This window comes from Panthera onca, chromosome A3 (assembly GCF_046562875.1).
Source record: "Panthera onca isolate mPanOnc1 chromosome A3, mPanOnc1 haplotype 2, whole genome shotgun sequence".
Classification (NCBI taxonomy): domain Eukaryota; kingdom Metazoa; phylum Chordata; class Mammalia; order Carnivora; family Felidae; genus Panthera; species Panthera onca.
This window is the reverse complement of record NC_138341.1, coordinates 51457587-51479721: the sequence shown is the minus strand read 5'-3', so window position 1 is coordinate 51479721 and position 22135 is coordinate 51457587. Positions and strand designations below refer to the sequence as shown.

Genomic DNA, 22135 nt, shown 5'->3' with positions numbered 1-22135 from the left:
CACTGCATGTACTACCCAAGAGAAATAAAAACATTTATCCACATAAGCACTTGTACATGAATGCTCATAGCAGCCGTGTTCATAGTATTCCAAGACTAGAAACAACAAAATATTAATAAATACAACAGGTGAATGACTAACTAAATTATTATACATCCATATAGAGAAATCTCACTCATCAATTAAAAAATGAGCTACTGATACATTCAATACCATGGAGGAAGCTCAAAATACTAAACTGAATGAAAATAAGAATATAAATTCTAGAATTTTATAGATACAATGTTATTTTACATTTTTTTAGACTTACTTTTTAAAATCAATTTTATTAAGATATAATTTATATACAATAAAAACAAACCTATTTTAAGCATGCAGTTCCATGGGTTTTGATAAATATATACATCTATGTAACTACCACCACCACCAAGAACATTTCTATCATCCCAAGAAGCTCCCTTGTCTTTCTTTCTCATCAGTCCTGTCCCCTTGTTCCCAAGCACTGATCTACTCTCTGTCCCTATAGATTAGTTTGCATTTTCTAGAATGTTATATAAATTTTAGAATTGGATTATCAAATAGTTCCTTTTTATTGATGAGTGATACTTAGGTATATTATAATTTATTTAGTCATTCATTATATTTATGAACTAACGTACTGAAAACAGACCCCGGGCTATAAAAAAAGAAGACTTTATAATAATTTATAAGGCTTAAAATGCTGGAGTAAGCATTAAATAAGATAACATAATCATGTTACTTACTATTTAGTAAGCATATAATCAAAGATAGTGGGAAACTACATCTTAGGTCAAATAATTTGCCATATGTCACAGCTAATAACCCAGGTCTGTCCAATTCCAAACTTCACGCTGTCCTAATGCCCAATACAGGGTTCCTGGAATTTGTGGATATGGGAGAGTCCTACTTTTCCCAATGTTTAAGGGGTTGAGACATAGAAGGGAGACACCAGAAGTTTAAGAGGCCAACCGAGAGTTTTGTCTCTCCACACTTACAGGATTTGGAAAATTGCTAAGTGTTCAGCATTTAGAAGAGATTAACCAGCTCTCTGCTAACCTACTGGGAACAGATCTTAAGTCCCCGGATTGACTAGGATCTTGCCTATGTAACTAGTTTGCCAGAGCCAGTTTTTCTTTTCCACTGGATATTCTTAGCAAGTGTTATAGAATAAAATGTGAGAAGGGAACACCAGAAGCTAATCAAGGAAAGTGAACTGTCCTTTCACACCAGTGCTACCAGAAGGGCTTCATGACCAAGTTCAACTTCATTTCACGCATAAGAATCCCTTAGTCATATCATCCTTCTCTCTGGCCATATTCTCAATGAGTCATTTTGCTCTTGAAATCAAGAAAGACTAAGAAAGAAATGATCCTGGTTAATCAAGAAGGAGCTACTTTAAAAATGAGAATCTCACAGATCTGGCTGTTTAGTTGTGTCTGAAATTGGTCCCTTTGCAGCTCCCTGCCTCATGATATGTGCCCTACACAAGGCTCCTTCCTAGGTATACCTATCTCAGGGAGTCAGTCTTTCCTGACTCTGTCTTTGCCTCTGCGACTTGCTCAGTCTGGATTGCCTTCCACTGTAGCTTTCTTTCATTTGGTTCCTATTCCATCTTTGCTTCCCCCTTGAGACTTAACATTTTAGACTATCCTTTTGGTCTCCTACTTTACTGATGTTGTCTGGTTGCCCTTTCCCAGTCAGTCTTATCTCATTTCTTTATGCATTCCTAGGAACCTGCCTAGAAGGAAGGTTTTAATTTTCAGATCAGGGTTGTAGATGCTCTTTTTGGTCCTTGTTCTCCAGGAGCCCAGGCTTGCAACTGTGGCTCCTAGGTAGTGAGTTCTCTTACAGTTAAGGGGGCTTCTTCCTTGGCAAATTGAAATATGCCTCAATTCCCTAAATCTGGACCTTTGTTGTCACTCTCTGCTGCCCTCCAGCGGCTGTCAATAGATGCAGTAGTTACTTAGATTGAGGCCTGGCTCTTTGCCCTTTCCAGGCTCGTAAGTGTTCTCTAGTAGGACACTAAGGCAGTGCAGTTAATGAAGATGAGATGTGTGTTCAGAATCCATCAGGTTTTATTTAATGCTGCCAGTACTCCTGCGACAGACTTTGATACCACTGCTACTTCCAGGGAAATTCATTGGTAATGACTCACTTGACCTTTCTCCCGAAGATGTGATTATCTCAGAAAATCCACAAATTCCACGTGTGTGGGTTTGCATATTCAGGCTGTGTGTTGAGATATGGGAGAAGCCTCCCAAGTTCCTGAGGCTTGGCGTGTTGGGAGATGCAGACAGCGGTGCAGAACTTCACGCTAGCCCAGGCAGCATGCCTCACAGGTTACCTCGGTCAGAGGATCACCAACGCTGTCCGTGAGCAAAGGGAGAAACTACCAGGTGGCTTTCACTACACTATGCTTATTAGCTCCTCCCACAAGAGCTTGAAATGGAACAAAACTCTAGCCTCTGAACTGACAGACTTGGCTATAAAGCTATCCAGAGTGACACTGGCACGGCGCCCACTTTAAAAGCGGCCATCATGCTATTGGAGCAAAGGGGTAGAAGATAGTTGCAGACTAGACGCACACTTCTGGAGAAAGTATGCCTAGCATACACTGGAAAGGCTGTTGTATGCTCTGGTGGAACCCCTAAGTGGCCCAGCTTTGCCAAGTAGGAAGTGCTAGACAACTCTGTTGAGCGAGCTTTAGATTAGACTTCCTATCTAACCCGAGACTGTGCCAATATGGGTTGATGGCAACAATGGATAATGTTAACCTGGGGTTGGGGCGATCCATGAGTCAAAGGCCAAACGCAATGTATTGTTCATGGGAAAACACATCCAACGTCTGGTGTTTTGTCTCCTACTACCCAAAAGATTATCCACAACTGCTCCTAGCTAGCTAAAGTTCCTTCCACATAACTTCTTTCCACATAACTGCTATTAATACAGCTTAAGGACCCTGACAGGGCCCACAGCACCTGTCATTCACGAGTCAGCATTTCCAGACACACAAACTGTCTATAAGAGGGAGGGACTTCAAAGAGGCTCAGAAGCTACCACTTTACCAAGTACAAATGGGCAAAGAACCAAGTGTCTCCCACCTACATTCATGCTAAATGGCTAAGCTTCCTCTCTGAGGAAAAGCAAAGCCCCTGGAAAATACAAAGCGGTGTTCGTCAGACCTTTCACCTTCCTTTCATGGACCCCAGCTATTCTCCACTGTGAAAAATCAATGAGGAATCTACCTCTTATAAACTATCATGATCTCAATGTGGCTGGCATCCACTACTAATACATACTCCCTTTTCTCTGATTCCCAACCTCTTGAAACAACTCCATGAGACTTTAAGAAATTAGACTTCTGAATTGCTAAAATGAATAGAAAATGGCCATCCCCACATGCTATGATGTCATTTGGACCGTTAAAATGTCTGGTTTTTTTTCCCTAGCATTTAAATAACATCTTACATGATTTTCTATACCAAAGAGTCGCACCTGCTAGGATATTATTTCATGAGATCTTGGTCTGGAAAAAAAAATGGATTCTATGTTAAATCAAAACAAACAAACAAACAAACAAACATACAAACAAAAAAACCTGAGACAGAATTTCTGAGTGCATCTCCTTCCCTAGTTGAGAGGTTAGTATGAAGTGAGACAAAGTTTCAGCAGTTCTAGAATAGACTTTCCTCCAATCAACCAAGGGCATTGGGTAAATCCCAGAATGTGTTACATATTACTGGCAATTCCTTCTATAAATTTTCCATGGCAGCCCAGTTACATAAGGAAAGATACCTGATTTTCAGTGGCAGCAGCAGCATCTATCTCAGTGGCTGAAGACCTTATCTACCTGTGCCCCATCCTGTGTGTGCTGATCTAGCCTTGGCTTACATGAGGTCATAAGTCTAGCTCAGTGGAGTCTATTCTCAGAAACGTTCCTATCTCTGTTTTTTACAGAACCAGACCAAAGGCGTAAGCTTTCCCCAACTCGGGAACGGGAATCGTTTGTGGTCAGAGATTCCTTTGAGGTTAAAGGTATCGCCCTGGTGCCTGTCAAAATAACATGGGCACAACAATTTTGTCAAAACAACCAGAAAACCCTACTTTCAAAAACCAAAGGGCCACCCTCTGAAGCTTTTCAAGATGGCCATCTTATGTATGCCGGGCTGCCAAATCACAGCTACAGGTTCTTTTCTGAAAGCCTGTGTATCAGTGTACAACAGACTTGAGCTGGCCCTGGGGATTTGCAGAAAGCTCTGCGGCTGTCCCTAAAACTGACCGATACAGCATCAATATAAAAAAAAAAAATCAAAATTGAGACCAACTGGCAACCCCTTGGATGCAGTTGTTTTATTCCCAACTATACCAGTAGAGTCACTGTAATAGTGCTAGGGACAGTGTCCAATGAATGAATGAATACTTCTGATTTAGGGAGGTCTATAAAGTTTGCTTGCTTTATCTATGTTAAAACATGGACTAGGGTCTGTAGGAACTTTTAGTACCTCTGTCTCAGCAAAGAGATTTGTGCAGACAGTCTGATATTATTACTTTATCTTCTTCCAACCACCAATGCCTTTGGGATAGGATGACTCTGGATTTCATTTCTGAAATGACATTTAACCACATATACATGCTACCACACCAGTAGTGAAGATGATCTTTTCTAAGATAATGTGCTTAATGGCTTAAACCATTCCTTCTGACCCCTCCATCCACATTAGTCATAGTAATGGCATCTTCCAATTCCATGAGTTATCAAGCTCTTTGATTTCTGAACCCTGGTGCAGATGACTCCCAGTTTTACAGGCCACTATTTATTCAAGATCATACACAATCTGAAGGTCAACAGAATATTTCAGGTGAGCACTTGGGAGAGTAGTTCTACCTCCAGCGTTACTGGCCCATATACTTCACTACCAGAGGATCTGAGGATTTACATACCACTCTATTTTCCTCCACCTAGAACATCCTTTCACAAAAACATCCCCCTACCAACTCTCCCCACACCTCTCATTTTCTCCACCATGACTCCTTGGCAACTGCTCAGTAAACATTTAGGAAAACTATAGGCCATCCCCCGCCCCCCACCAAAACCTCCAGGTTACATCCCAGCAAGTTAAAAACCAGTATTAAGAAGTACATGTGGGAAATGACTTTCTTCCTGTTAAATAGGGCTTAACCGTTGTGACGAAATGTAGAAGATTGCCACCTGAGGCCTTTTTAAGATGTGGGCCTGCCTTACCCTGATGCAGGCCTCCTCTGTAGTTTCCTAAAAGTTAGGGGTTGTTTAGACTGGCTAGGGAGAAACATTAAAAAAAGAAATTCTATTGACTATATATCATCTTGTTATGTGCGGTATCAGACAAATTCAGTTTTTCTATCAATTGGTATTCTACTGAGGCTAACACGTAAGTGGTTATTAAGCAAAGTTAAGATTTTTCCACTTGAGCCTAGATCAGTAGAGCAAAGGGGGGATGTTCCTCTTAGTGGGAGTGGTTGTTTATTAGACTTGGGGGCAGAAAAAAGTAGAAAAGTAGGCAATTTGATTCAAAAACCAAAACTTTACTGAACAGAATGAAGACAGGCTGGGAAACAGGAAGGGCAGTTCTGCATAGTTAGTTTCTGAGCTGTTCCCAGGTTTCATACCTGACGGAGCGGACGGTCCTGATTTCACTTTTACGCCTCTAACACGAATATCAGAATTCTTTCAACGTCTCCAAAGAAATATACAACTATTTCTCTTAGGTCCTAGAGTTGTTGTTAAGGCAAGTTAAGTGCCTGCAATGGAAATGCACCGTGTTTACTTTAGTCAGAAGGTTTAGAAATTGGGGAATAACTGGCCTAGAGGGAATGTCACCAGCTCCATCTAAAAAAAGCTGCAGATATCTTGGGATGGCTTTGCTGTTTGAGAGTCGTTGCCAACAAGCTCCATTCAGGAGATCTGATGCAATGTCACAACCTAGTTCATTCAGCTCTATAAAAACTTAGTATATCGGAAGTAAGCAACAGTTGGGGCCAAGGAACAGAAAATAATGTGATGCTACTAAAGAAAAGAATCCACTCAAACCTTTTCCTGTTGGTCAAATATGTACGGTGAACAGCCAGAAATTAAATGAGTAATATAAATAATTAATTATCTAGGGAAGTTACGATTCCCTCACAGTGAATGTAACAGAAATGTGAAATGTTTCAGGGTAGCCTACAATAAGCAGTGTTTGCTGAGAAGGAGAAGGCATAAACAAAACCAAACAAACAAACAAAAAAACAGGTCCATGAGGAAGCTGAATAGTAAAAGTAAGAAACGAAGAAGAGAAAGTAAGAAATGGGGTTTTAAAAAGATTAGTCTAAGACTTAAAAAAAAGGAAAGATAGTCTAGATCCTAGTTAAAACAACTCCATATATGTTTTTAAACAAAACTTAAAACTGGCTATTCTCTATGCTTAAAACACTTTCCTCCCTCACCAATGCCTGGTTTCTATCAGTTGAACTTTCCACGATTTTAATGCAGTTTTTTATAACTACTTAGGCTCCCGAAGACCTCTCCACTCCATGGCCTCTTTCTGCAATTATAGATGCATAGTTTGTATAAAGGTCTTATATCCCAACCGGAGGATAAACTGAAGTTGATTTCCCCGCTCTTTGATTTTGGGCTGGCCCTGTGACCAGCTCTAGCCCATAAGATGTGGTGGGAACGATGGCTTGCCAGTTCCAAGTGTAGACCTTAAGGGGTTTGCATATTTCCCCTCGCTCTCTTGAAACCTACCAATACGCCACGTGATTACGCCTGGGTTAGGCTGCTGGTGGATGAGAGACCACACGGAGCAGAGAAGAGTCAGTCTAGCTAAGACGCCCTAGACCAGGCAGTTCCTAGTGAATCTAGTACCTGACCTCAAGGTGTGAGTGAGCCCCCAGAACCTATCCTAATTGCTAATCTGTAGAAACCTGAGTTAAATAAATGATTCTTCTTTTAAGACAAGGCATTTTGGGTGCTTTGTTATGCAGCAAAACACAACGAAATAATTGAAACATATGTAATAGCTTCATCCTTCCAACGTAATGCTCACTACAGACTGACTTATATTAAAATTAAGTATTTGCTGATCACTTCTTTGCTCCTGGAGGTCAGAGACTGTATGATATTCACTTCTGTATTCCCACAGCACCGGGGTTGTGCTCTGTTCACGGTAGGCACTCAGAGTTTGACAAAATAAGCTGAAATGAAAATCAATGGAAGTTCAAATTCTAATATACATTAGTATTATCTACTGAATGCTTAACAAAAGAAGAAAAACACAAACCAGAGTACTGGTAGAGAATTCAGTCACTACTGAGAATCTGCTATGGACCTTGTATGGTAATTCCCAATGATGGAACATTAAAGGCTGGCAGCTACTAGTACTTGGAGTGCATATGCCACTTCAGGATAGCTAATAAGTGGGCCCTTTAAGTTGTCCTTGCCAAGATCTAACATTAACCCAAAGTTGGATTTTGATAGCGATTCACACACATATTTGAACACATGAATGTGAAGTCATACTGCAATCCTCCTTTTATGGACTTGGGACATTTAGTGGCAAAGGAGATTTTGATTTGCACTAATTCACATTATCATTAACAGCAGGTTTTCTAAGCCTAGCAGTCTGACAAATGAGATTTGCACGTAAATGTACATTAACTATGAAGTGCTGCACGCATATAAAATATCATGAAAGCTTGTGTAGTCAAGATGTCATTTCACTCTTTTCCTTAAGAAGTAGGAGACTGAGAATAGACAGGACAGGTGGGAAACGATGAATCGTTTTGCTATCCGTATCTAAATTGCGTCCTAATTGAATTTCTATAGCTTTTAAGTGACACTGTGCTATTACACTCTATGCAGAGATGATCTCATCAAATATTCTGTGTTTTGATTATTTTAAAATTATTCACTTGACAGTGTCTGAAACACTCTAAAGCAAGGCAACACAAAAGTACGATCAGAATGAACATGCTCATAAAGCAGTGAGACAGATACAGTCAATGACAGTAAAAGAACACCCTTGCTGCACTGTAACCGTAGTGCTTTGCATGGATGCACACCCCAGAACTTGCCCTAACTTTAACTTCTTCCTTTAACTTCTGCCATGCCTGCTTAATATTGTTATGTCAGACTCAGAAAGAACATGATGATTAAGTCAGTCACTAAGCTAGAAAACTGAATCAGGATCTAATGAGGTTTAGACTGGTTAGAATGATAAAAATCTGTGTTGTTAACAATGTGAAAGAAACACATAGACCGAAGAGAGTAGAGTCTCCAATCTGTTCCGTAAAATCGAATGTGTGAGGACTCCTTGAGGAGTGGGTCTCAATGCTATACATGTGATAAAGACTCAATTGCTAGCAGAGAGGATGCTCAATAAATCAGGAGAGGAAGCCTGTCCCCGAAATTGTGATGCATTAATAAAAACATAAAGAACCAGAGGGTCAGAGTTCAGCGAGACAGATTTTAGCCAACTTAAGAAATATCTTTCTAGGGGTGCCTGGGTGGCTCAGTCGGTTGAGCGGCCGACTTCGGCTCGGGTCATGATCTCTCGGTCCGTGAGTTCGAGCCCCGCATCGGGCTCTGTGCTGACAGCTCAGAGCCTGGAGCCTGTTTCAGATTCTGTGTCTCCCTCTCTCTGACCCTCCCCTGTTCATGCTCTGTCTCAAAAATAAATAAAACGTTAAAAAAAAAATTTAAAAAAATAAAAAAAGAAAAGAAATATCTTTCTAATAATCAGGTTGTCATAAGGAGGTCCTTGCTGTCTTGGGGTGGTGAGTTTTCTTCAAGGAGGATACACAGGCACAGTCTGGGTGCTACACATGGTTTCAAGTATCAAGTCAAAGGTTATCCTGCATGATTTTTCAAATGAGCCCCAACCCCCAAATTCCATAATTCTATTATGGGATTCCGAGGGAAACATGCAGAAGGACAACATACTCAAAGGCACTTAATCATGCTTCATTTGAGGTCCAGAGATCTCCTTTGGAAACATACTCCCAGGTTTTCTCCTGATAGTTTGAACATCTCCATAGTTCAGAAGTCCCCTTTTAAAAAGATGCTCATTTTAAACAAGTTGTGAGAACAATGAAGATGGACTGCAAAGAGATCAATATTTTCAGAAGAGAACAGGGAGGGATAATTTTTCTCACAATGATTCCACCTACCTGGGGGCTGCTAATAAAGAGCTACAGCCTGAGAGCTGGGGAAGTTTTTCAAATGGTCTAGGTTAGGAAAGTTATTGTTTTAACAGAGAAAGACACAACTAGAAATTAGGTGATTGATTCAATAGGAAGAGACATACTCTTCTTCTTAGTAAAATTTAGGAGTTTTGGTTTTTCCTGCTAAAATATCATAAAAGGAAGTCTGAGAACAGAAATGTAACAGCAAGTAGGAACTTAAGCATAAACACCAGTGCTCACTGAGAGCCCACAAATACTTGAGCATTCATCCCCGGCTCAGATCCACCTTATTTTGGCTGTGTTTTCTAACTTACTCCCTTAGTTAACATTTTCTGTGAACACCAGTTGCTTTCCATAGGGACCAAAAACCACAAACTAGAGAGAATGACCACACTTCCTTCTCATGAATAGTGAGAAAGGAAAAATTTTTTCCTTGGATGTGGCTCTCCAATGAAATTCAGTTTCTGCTTTCCAAGAAAAGCCAATTGGCTCAGAAGTTTCTAAGAAGAAACAAGGGAGAAAATTCCAACAGATAGCACTCCACAAAACCCTAAGGCAAAATCCCAATCTCCCAGTCTCACATCAGCCAAGGGGTTAAAACCTGAATGTCTCAGTTGAGTTGCTGAATCCACAGGTGGAAGGTCATAAGTGTGGAAAGAGATACTCAGCTCCATTTGTGACCATGCTGGGAAAGCCTTTATGTGTACGAGAACCCCCACCTCGGCCCCCAAATATTAAGTTGACACACGTTTCTGGGACGCGGCTTGAATCCTCAAACTTTGGCGGGTCTATAGAGACACAATTTTCTGTTTTCTGCTTAACAGGGCTTTCCAGAATTGTCATCAGATGACAGATTACACCACCCATCCACAAGGATTCAGGGGTAGCTCAGGCCATCCATTATGGGTTAAAAGCTGTTCCAGCATGAATCGAGACACAGTGGTAAGGAGACTACCAATACAAGGGGTCCTATAGCTTTAAGAAATACTCTGGGCATCTAAAAGTTTTCAGAATGCAAACTATGTCAGCTCTGAAAACAAGAGGCACTGCATCATTATGGCAGGAGAAACAAAGCCAGCCCCCTTTTTAAAACAGACAAAAAAAAAAAAGATTGTTTTAATAGGAGAGAAGCATCAGTCATTGATTCTTACTTCATTCACACTTTCTATCCAACGCCATCCATCTTCAGAGTGAAGAGATGACAGAGCCCGGTTAACTCTCTCCCTCTTTCGGCCCCCGCCCATCCTGTTCCTCTCTACCCAAACCACCGAGGCCTACCAACCTGCCCATTTTGATCTGCAAGCAACAGCCCTAGAGAATGACTCTTTCTAACTGATGGGCTCACAAAGCTCAGGTATGCCTGACGACTGGCTTTCATCAACACTACTTTAACAGGGTTGCCTGTCAGGTTAGCATGACTGGTCAGGGCCTTTGCTAATCATCTTCTAAAACCACCACTTAGTCACTCTTGGCTGACCACATTCTACAAAGGAGGGGATGGGAAGGCTGAAGGCAGCAGGAAAAAAGTCAACAAGCCAAACCAACCATCCAGAATGTAAAATATTTCATTTTTCTTAAATGCTGCTGCCCTCATTATCTACAAACAAAAGTCCCCAGGCAGGCTGTCTCTGCATCAGTGCACCTGCTTAGCATTGGTCTGCGGAGTTATCTTTCTGCTGTGTCTGCAGAAGCCAACTATAGCACAATGGGTCACATCACTTGAGGGTCACTTGAGTCCCTCTACGCTCTGGGTCCCTCCTCCCACCTCCTGCCTTCCCTTCTACCCACAAAACCTTTAACTCCACCATAGCTAAGGATCCCAGATAGCTAAATAAAAGAGGTGGCCTCAAACACAGGGAAAAACCCTTAGGTCTCCAGTGTGAATCGCCAACGCCAATCCCCCTCCCCTCCCCTTTTCCTTAAGACCTGATGGTCTTCAGTCACACATCTTAAAAGAAAAACAAAAAACAAAAACACAAAGACTTACTTGTCTCAAGTCGATGAAGGCCAACTGCAGCGTGTCCTCCTGGAACCCAGGCACCGGGCCGGATCTGGCAAACTCTGTGGGAAAGAAAAGAGGATAAAAAGCGCCTTTAACTAACCATGGACAGGGAGATTGGCAGACGGATGACAGGGAAGACAAGAGAGGCTGGGGGAGAGGAGGACCAAGCTTCTAAGGAGTCATGTCTCTCTCCCTTCAGCTTCTTTGTTTGCCCTTCAAAATTCGTGTCATCAAAACACCATTAATTCCAGCATCCTGACAGCAAGGAAACTGTACTAATTCGACCTGAAATTTATTCCCATGAGCCGCGCTGGGCTTCAGAGTATTTGTTTTGTGAATGGACAAACAACTTGCAAAGGAGGAGGGAGTGGGGGAGAGAAAAAAGTTTTTCCTCTCAACACAATAAAATCTTCAGCTGTGAAACTCTTTTCAGTTCCGAAAGCTATTTATATTTTAGATCGCTGAAGGAATTTTCTAATTTCACGCCTGTCACCTCATTCCCCAAGCATTTATCAAAAAATATTCCCTGCCACATCATTAATTATTCCCTCACTGATTATTTGTATTATCTCATGACTGCATTATTGCCAACACACACACACACACACACACACACACACACACACACAAGCAGAAGCTGTCCCAACCCACTGCTTGGCTCCTGAGCAAAGGAGTACTTGCAGATATGAAAAGCCTACCTAAACAAATCTCATGGCGAAAGCTTACGGAATATTTGCACATATCCATCCTACTAGTGTACTCTTTGTCCTTGACTTCTACTTCTATTCCACTCTCAAAAACTCTTTTTTTTCTCTTCCCTCTACCCCAATTTAGTCTTAGGTCAAAGACACCACATGAATGCTATTTGCAATTTACAGTAGCGCCTTGGGTCCATGCTCAGTTTATGACGCTGGCTTCTACATCGTTAACAAGAAGATAACTGCACGGGCTATAGGGACAGACACTAGTAACAGTTAAGAATGTCAAGTTTTATCGTCCCTAAGCCCTGCTTATTATGAAATCAAAAGGTCTTGTTTAAGCTCCCTACACACACACCCACACACCACACACACCACACACAGAGAATGAGAAAATTCAAGAGTTGGACAGTTACTATGTCTTGAATTCTCTCTATAAAGCCAAAGTGTGATGGACATTTAACATCAATCTACCATTTACCTCAAAAACAACTCCAGTATTGGCTCAAAGCAAATATGAAAAGGAATGTTTTCAATTACGTTTTATTCCAGGAACGAATTTAAGAAATTATACAGACTTAGTATCATACTTTTTTTTGAAATTAAATAAAATCCATCAAGATACCTGCATAAATGCCTGGAAAATTACTTCCAACATCCAGTAGCTGGACAGATTTAAATGATGATTTGTGAACAACTATGGGAATCCCTGTTTTTAAAAAATATTTTCCATCTGGGGCTTCTTAGACAGAATAGGTTTTCATAACATCCTTGCCCCACTTAAAAAAATAATGCTAAACAAAATTGAAAGGGATTATGGAAACATCACATGAAATGAAATTTAACAAAATTTGTTAAACAAAATATAGCACACGTATATTCTACAACTGTACACGAAATATTATTTTAGATATTTCAAAAAAAATAACTACTGTAAGTGAAAGGAGATAAACTATAGATAGGATGATTAGCAGCACTGGGTTTCTATTTGCGAGGAAAAGAAAACTCAAATGCTATTTGCAAATTAATTCCATCATATTATAGCCCAAATGATTCAAGTTTCAAAAGAGTAGAATCCTACAACTGTACAAATACTTGAAGAGGGCCATGTTAATGGAAAGCCTGACATACTCCATCCTTCATATCTTACAACAGCCATTATCTGTGCTAACCTTGTATATACAGCAGCTGCTCAAGTCAGATGTACAACTCGCCCATACTGTGCTCCCACAGAAAGCAGTTCTTTGAATTATAGCCACAACCACTCTTTTTGACTGCCTTGATTGTCAGTGGTCGGCTTCAATAAGCTTCCCATGCCTGATGGTTTCATCCAAAGTTGCTAGTTTCCCCCCACTGCTCCTGCATGACTCAAGGCTATGTTTCATCACTTGACATACTGAAGTCCTCTCTGTCAGTAGGAACCTTTCTTGAGTCAAAATATAGCAACTGTCAAGGTGTTCTGCTTACCTACACATGTCCAACTCAATAGAATTACCCTGTGACACAAGGTTGAAATGCTTGAGAGCTGCCTACATATTCTCACCTCTCCCTGTTGAGCATGCTCCCTGGGGCTGACAGATGACACAGACAAAACCACTCAGGAAACCGAGAGTCTCACTTTATAGACCTCATTTTTATGACACACTGAATCTTCCAGGTTCCCAGAGGACATGGTGGCCTTTTAGATTTGCTTTTCCTTTTATAAATCAGGGAATCAAAGAGTGATAATTGCTTCAAACTATGACAGAGTAAAGAGATTCGTTTTCACATATAGTTTATGGAAATGTCTCATTACTGTATATTCAACTTCATGTTTGTATTTTTTCCTCATTGTTTTACATATATAATCCTTGTCTTCTCGTGTAGATAGTAAACCCCTTAGGGATAAGGACCCTATCACTGAACGTAACAAGTATTTAAAATACTAGATATTCAACAAATACTCGTATATTAATTAAATAAGTTACAAAAACAGCGAGATTCATTAATCATACATCCTCTTCACTGCCAATGAAAATCTTTAGATTGCAATAGGTAACGTGGCCTTATTAATATGAGTACCAATAAGCAGGTTTTAGGAATGTATGAGCTCCCTAAACTTTGGTGCACAATGATTGAAGAGATGGGTTTTGAGGTCATAAATATCAGAATTTGAGCTCGGATACTAGGCCTACGGGCATAGGCAAATTACTTAATCTCCTTAAAGCCTCAATGTCTTTTTCTCAAAAATGAAGAAAACAGTGCATTCTTTATAGTGCTACCATGAGGATTAAATGAAATAACACACATAGAGCAGTTGGCAGAGGGCCTGGCATATCATAATTGATTATCATTACAATTAGTTTTCTGTGTGAATATACAGTTCTCTGGGAAGAAGCTTCCTAGCTTTCACTGAACTCTCAGAGGGCTGGTGACCAAACAAAAGTTAAGAAACACTGTTACATACCCAGGACAAAACAGGAGAATTTATTCAGCTACCATTCAGTGATGAGTTAGTGAGCTGGCATTGCAAATTTGTTTACAGGCAAATATTTAAGTCTTTCACTTAAATGAAACTGAGATGACTAATTAACAGAATGTTAGCCACAGCAATTTTTATTGGTGTTATTTATGAATTTCAAAAAATGCATAAAACAGATCTCTTGCAATGTTTGGATTCAATATACGCTTAAAAACACGGTTGTTCTCTTAGAGTCAATTGTTCAGATATACAAAAAATGTTAACAGCATAAGAAAGTGTGAATATTTTAAATAAATGAACATTTGTAAGCAGTCTGATTTCAACTCTATAAAATATAATATGCATAGTAAACACTCATTTCATAATGTTAACTGAGGCTGTTGCAGACGGAAAGATTACAAAAGGATTTTCTTCTTTTTTATATTTTATAAACTTTTAAAATGAGTAGAGACCACTTTCATAATCAAAAATAGGAAATAGAACACATGTGCACATGTGCACCAAAATTACCTAGTGGTGCTGATTTAGTAATACTTTCTCTAGTGACAAGGGATAGGACTTATTCAAGATTTAGCATTACAGGCAGCCGGGATTGGTCTGCACACCCAAATTCCCAGATGTTGTTTGACAGAAAGAGAAAAAGAAAACTACAAAAAGCTCCAGTCTGTGTAACAGGCCGATGCATACACAAATTCATTAGATGTACACACAAGAAGCGTCTCTGTAACATCACAAATGGAAACCTTCCTTCTTTGGAAATCATCAAAAGAGGTAAAAGTATGTAATTATGACTGAGTGGAACCAATGTACATATGGGGCACAATGGACAAGACCCTTTCTGGACTTGTCTCTGAGTCCAAGATCTGTCATAGGTTTTCAGTCTCTAAGTGTTTCCAACACCAAGTGTTTCCAAAGCCTGGGTTCTGTAGTGTAGACGGCATCGCAAGACCATATAAGGTGCTTGCTCTATTTCACAAAGACCCAAACCCAACATTTGACCAGCATGTGTTACTTAGGGTCTGAGTCAAGGTTCCAGTGAGGCTGGCAGGAAAGCTTCCTCTTCAAAAATTTGTTCAGATTAGTAGAGCCTACCAGTGATGCATTTTCCAGAGAGCTCTGGCTCTCCCCAGCAGCTCTTTCCTGCCCTTGTACCATCATGGTAGGGACTTCAGAGTTGAAGCTGGTATCAGGGCTTCACTCCAAGACCCAATTTGCAAATGTGAAAAATCTTTTAATGAGGAAACTGCCAACTCATCAAAGTTTACAAAGGAAATATTTTCATTTAAGAAAATAAAAAGGAGGTATAAAAGTTACAGAAAACAAGGCATATTATTAAGTGAAGGTATAAACGGGGAAGTAAAATCACACAAAAAAAGTATTTTACTTACCAAATATTCAACGTTCTTTCATATTCTCCTACACATTTAAATCTATGTGGTTGGGCAATCATTTCTAAAAACAATATTAATTTCTCAAAAATATCCTGTAGGTTTATTTATAATGACATAAAATTACCAAAAGAGAAAAAGAAGGGATTCCACTAATTTCAAAATGCTTTCTACACTTCTTGAAGGCTGATCTTATAATTAACTAACACTATCACTTAGAGGGGGAAGGAAAAAAAAAATTTTAAATAAACTTTAAAATTATCAGGTACATTCACATTTGGCTGAAGAAAAAAAACATTTTTATAAACACCATAGAATGCTAATTAGAATAAAACGGTAGAGTCAGATTAGAAAGGGCTTTGAGAAATCAAAATGACTGTCTTAGTCTATAATCTGTGTATCTGGATAGGACATCTGAGAGTTTATCAAAAGCAAGTTGTGAGAAACAGAAAATAAAACTAGTTCTTCTGAAATGACTCTAGGAGAACAATCATGTTTGTAAGGGTATACCGAGTCACAAAATTACAGATCTATTTTATGCAAATTGTTCATGGAACAAGAATAATTTTCAAAAGCAGATGAGCAACAAGATAAAATTTATTTCAGAAAAGCAAAACTAGTACCCTCTCTGGAAAATAGGTAAGATAGCAATTGTCGGAGAAAACCATAATTTGGCTAAATAAGAGGAAGTTGAAAAGACAGTGGATAAAATTTTGACCAGAGGTCCCTAGATACCGCCATTCACTACTGCTCTCACTGAACTTCCAGGTCAGAAAATGGATAAGATAGCATCACCAGCCCTCACTGAAGGGACCAGAGGTTTGGCTAGGGCGAAAGTGCCAGGTGAGAAAGAAAACACAGTACCCGGGGGGCCCAAAGTATGTTGGCTTCTTGTTTACATCTTAAGATCATGTCAGGTCACATGTGGTGCTTGTGGGATTGAAAAAATAAGAGCTGCTGTTGCTGTATTAACATAATGGTTTCCTGGTATCTAGCTCCCTGGAGCAACAGACAAGGAGTGTGCCAGACTACCAAGTGTGGCTCTGGGGAAGCTAGCCTCTTCTTGCATCACTTCACAGTGGCTGCACTAAGCTCATTACAGACAGGAGTTGATGGACTCCACAGGGAATCCACTTGGGGCTCTGCTGGTCAGAGAAAGGTTGGCCAGAACATAAAGAAGTAAGCAAAGGAGACAGATACCAAGGAGACAGGAAAACTGTGGGGCGTGGGGGGGAGAAAAAAACCACCTTGGAGATGAAACTGACCATACTTGTGTAAGTGTGCTTGCATGGACATGTGATCATAAAAAACAGGCACCTTTACTTAGCCAGGGTATGACTCCGTGTCGCACATCACGCTCTGTTTTTACATACCTTAAATATGTAACTCACTACATTTCCCATCCCAAAAAGGGCAGAGGGAAGCACAGGCTAACTCAAACACATTCTCAAAGTTCTGTGAGAGAAATCTGATGGAAACTGATGACACTGAAATCTGATTGCAAATGCCAAGCCAGGACTACACACAGATTTGCAAAGTGCTTTTAAAGTTTGATTTTCTAAGTTCAATTCTCCAAGCTCCTTTTGCTCTGAAAGACCATTGAGAGCTAGGACAGACAGACATGGCATTTTAATTAATAAGGAATTAATCTCCCATAAGTGAGAAAATGGACACCAGCATGAAGGAAGTTCCATGCTGCTGCTCAGTAAACAAGACAATCAATCTCCACCTGGCTGCCCCTCTAACTGTACCACCGGGAGGAAAGGAGGGTCCTGGCACATTCAGTGGCTGGTGTCAGTGACAGCACACATTCTCCCGGACAGAAAAGCTGTTTTATGAGGAATAAACCTAGCAGATCAGAAAGGTCGATTTCTACATCTTATTTAACATATAAGAAGAATCAGTAAATAGCTTAATGAAATTACTCAGCGGAATCTAGCAAAGCAAACTAGAGAAACAATTCTGTTTAAGTTTAGAAGACAGATAATATAAGTTCCCACCATTTCATGGAGTCCAAGGGGCACTGGGTGCCTTTATAGAAATAAAGTGCTCATCTTTGTCTGAAGAAATACTATTTTAAATGATGGGTAAGAATACTTAGCCGTATTCACTAAACTAAAGAGAGTGACTTTTGCATTGTGTGATTCTTTGCAGAGGAAGAAGGGCTGAGGAAGTCAAGACTATAACGAGTGGCAGAACAACGTCATGCCGCACGGCAGCGGACTTTACCTTAATATTCCACAGAAAAATAACAGGCAAAAACAGAGCAAAAGATGACCTCGGACTTGAGTCTATAACTTACGCCGCTAAAGCTGAAAGGAGCATTTGGAACTACTGAGGACTTCTACCGATGAGCAAATTAAGGCCCAAAAGGTGAAGTCAGTGACCTAGTTAGAATCTGATCCCTCTAAGTCTGTCCTTCTAATATTTCAACAGGCACCCCCCCACCTCAAATGTCTAAAAACAAATATTCACTTTGCATGTTCCTTTATAGGCATATTAAGTATTCCTTTACATTTAGTTAGGAATCATAAAATCCTAAAAATACACAGATCTGTGCAAAGTCATAATTTTCCTCGGAAGTTCCCAAATGCTTCACAATTTTGCAAAGTGCCAGTTTCATAATATATCTTTTAAAATCATGGTGAAAAGAAGCTTCTCCCAATCAGTATTCCCAATCAGTACTTCTGTGTACAATCTCTAGGAAAGCTGAGGGTCCACCATGAGAGGGGTGGGCTTCCTGAGAGATGAGAAAAACTAGTGCTCAGAAGCAGTGACTTTATATCCTTGAAATTTTCACTGTGCTTTTAAGGACTTAATTTTGTCCATGTGTTTGTTCAGCACTGATTATCCTGCCGTATGAACATATACACAAAGTTGCGGCTATCTGACATTTTACAGAAGGATTTTGAGAAGGATTCTGTAGGTCATTTAACATAACAGTGAAAATCAATTTTCTAGAAAAGCACTGTCCAAATAGAAATGCGAGCCCCATGTGTAATTTTAGAATTTCTAGTAGACACACTGAAAACAGACAAAATAATTAATATTGAAATTAATAACATATCTTGTTTGACTCAATATACATAAAATATTTCAATTTCAACATGAAACTAATATTTTAAAAATTATTCATTTGGGGGGCACATGGGTGACTCATCAGTAAAACATGTGGCTTTTTAAATTAAAATATATATATGTATGTGTGTGTGTGTGTGTGTGTGTGTGTGTATTTTTTTTTTTTTTTTTTGAGAGACAGAGAGAGAGCAAGCGTGAGTGGGGAGAGGAGTGGAGGAGTAGAGGGTGGGAAAGGAGGGTCTAAAGAGGGGGAGAGAGAGAGAGAGACAGAGAGAATATTTTAAGCAGGTTCCATGCCCAGCATGGAGCCCAACGTGGGACTCAATCCCACAACCCTGGGATCATGACCTGAGCCAACATCAAGAGTCAGACACTCAACTGACTGAGCCACCCAGGTGTCAGGAGCATGTGACTCTTGACCTCAGGGTCGTGAGTTCCAGCCCCACGTTGGGCATGGAGTCTACTTTTAAAAAAATGATTCATGCCTTTTTTTCCAAAATTTAGTATATATTTTACACTTACAGCACTTCTCATTTCTGACTAGCTATATCTCAAATGCTCAAATGGCCACTTGAGGCTGATAGCTATAGCGTTGGACAGCACAGCTTTACATGATGTTGACTGTAATGAACTTAAGTTAAAATTAAATGTGCCAAGAATGATCTTAGATTTTGAAATGACCAATAAAGAGCATTCCTAAAATTCACAGCATTATGAATTCTATTTTTACATCGGCTATGAAATTAGGATTGAAGCAAATGTCCATGATACTACACAATGGCTTTGATTCAGCTTGTATTAGAAATGTATGTTGCCTTCAGAGAGCTATATATATACTTTGTATATTTTTCATCATGCCCGTCAATACATTTTTATACTACCTCTCAATTAATCCTTATATTTGTATGCTTACCTTTCTTCTCTTCAACCCATTTTTCTCTTTCTTATGCAGGTGTCCCCTGTTATCTATCTGCAGGGAGATATGTACCAAGACACCAGTGGATGCCTAAAGCCACAGAGGGTACTGAACCCCAAACATACCATGGTTTTTCCTATACATGCATATCTATGTTAATTTATAAATTAGGCACACTAAGAAATCAACAACTAAGAATAAAATAGAACAATTATAACAATATACTGTAATGAAAGTTAATGTCAATGTGGTCTCTCTCTCTCAAATAATTTATTGGACTGTACTCATCCTTCTTGTGATGATGAGAGAAGATAAAACACCTGCGTGCTAAGATAAAGGAGACCTGTTACATAGGCATTGTGATGAAGTGTTAGTCTTCTACTGACGATACATCAGAAGGAGCATCACCTGCTTCCCGATCACAGTTGATCTTGGGTAACTGGAACCACAGATAGTGAAACTGCAGAAAATTGGAGGCTTTGGTACCTAACTTATTTATTTTTTCAATTTATCCTGTTGAAAGTGGCCTCAAATCATTTTTGGAAAAAGCAGTAGGGTATAATTGTTTTTAAATGATGATAGCTGATAAGTATATAAATTTGGGGACATAGTGAGCTATGCCTCAGTTTCCCTAGCCAGTGATGACAATAACCATCCTGATCTATAACTGCAAAATGTTTTTTAAGGTGCAACATAAAATAAATACTGACTCATTAAAGGGAAAAGTATCAAGACTCTGGAACAGGGTGGAGGCATATCGTACCACACTATGAAAAATGCTGAAAGTCAGAGAAATGACTAAGGTACGTTCCACATGGGAAGTTTCCTAAGTTAAAGGAGACAGACTTTTTAAGAAAAATCAGTATAATTCTTTTCTTTCTTTCTTTTTTTTTTTTTTACAACTTTTTAAAAGTAGGCTTCACAGGAGCGCCTGGGTGGCTCAGTCGGTTAAGCGGCCGACTTCGGCTCAGGTCATGATCTCGCGGTCTGTGAGTTCAAGCCCCGCGTCGGGCTCTGTGCTGACCGCTTAGAGCCTGAAGCCTGTTTCAGATTCTGTGTCTCCCTCTCTCTCTGACCCTCCCCCGTTCATGCTCTGTCTCTCTCTGTCTCAAAAATAAAAATAAAAAATAAACGTTAAAAAAAATATATTAAAAAAAAAAATAAAAAAATAAAAGTAGGCTTCATGCCCAATGTGGGGCTTAAGCTCATGACCCCGAGATCAAGAGTCAAATGCTCTACGAACTGAGCCAGCAAAGTGCACCAATATCATTCTTTTCAAACTGAGTAGTTAATATTTCTTTGGCATATATATTTCATGATGTTCTTACAATTTTCTAGGAAAACTAAGTCTCATAATGTAAGCTGATGTCCACAAAGATAGATATCTCATTAGATAAGGTAACTGAGATTCTAGTTCTTTCTAGAATTTACTTATGTGACCTTTGGCCAATCAGATAAGTTCTTAGTACTAAATGTCTCTGCTGTGAAATGAAGGTAATAATATTTCACTTAATTAAAGCTACAGGAATAAATCAAATATATTCTTGATGTCTATGATACAATAAAGAACATGTCTGGTCTTTGCCCCCGCTCCTAGAATAGAGTTTCAAATACCCTTGAAAGTTCCTGAGCAATAGGAATTGCTATTCACAATGAGCTTCTTTTGACCATACCTAGGTTTATGCTAACAAGGTTGCTCCAGTGGGACCTTAGAGAGTTTTAAGGGAGGGGCTGGATAAGCCAGAAAGACCAAGCTCATGATTTTCAGTCACACCCCCAGTCTACAGGGAGGGTAAAGGGGCTGGAGGCTGATTTCACTCGTGTGGCCAATTATTTACTCAATCATGCCCATGTAATGAAAGCCCATATAAAAACCTCTGGATACTGAAACTCAGTATCAGATTAGTTTCATGATGTGCTGGGAGGGTGACATGCTTAGACTCCAACCAAGAGACAAGATGAAAACTGTGCTTGTCCCCCTCTTCCCCAGGACCTTAACCTATACATATCTTCCATCTGGCTCTTCCTGTTACAGCCTTTATAATAAAACTGTAATCAGAAGTATAGAACTTTCAGTGATTTCTATGAGTTTCCTAGTGAATTCTTTCATGCAAGGGAGTTTGGGGAGTTCTGAATCTGTAGTCAGCTAGCAAAAGGAGTGAGTGGCTTGGACACCTCAGACTTGCAGCTGATGTCTGAAGAGGAGAAGTCTTACAGGACTGACCCCTTAACTTGTGGAGTCTGCAATTAGTCTACGACTAATAACTTAGTTGCAGAATTGGATTGAACTGTAGGACACCCAACTGATGTCAGAGAACTGTTGTTGGAACACAAAGTCCAATATAGATCAAGTGCCATAAAACGGGATAT

General features: G+C 39.7%; 1 protein-coding gene across 7 annotated transcripts in view; it reads right to left on the bottom strand.

The window, feature by feature from the left end:
- Positions 1-22135, bottom strand: part of EXOC6B (exocyst complex component 6B) — a 609008-nt gene that overhangs the window by 145013 nt on the left and 441860 nt on the right. For 4 of the 7 annotated variants that reach the window (XM_078444598.2, XM_078444596.2, XM_078444597.2 and 1 more), the window contains one exon: positions 11210-11283. In XM_078444598.2, coding sequence (XP_078300724.1) covers positions 11210-11283 — 74 coding nt within the window. Of the gene's footprint in view, positions 1-772; positions 4626-5541; positions 5800-7038; positions 7234-11209; positions 11284-22135 lie in introns of those variants that run through there. The other 3 variants (XR_013554682.2, XM_078444601.2, XM_078444600.1) reach the window with 3 other exon arrangements.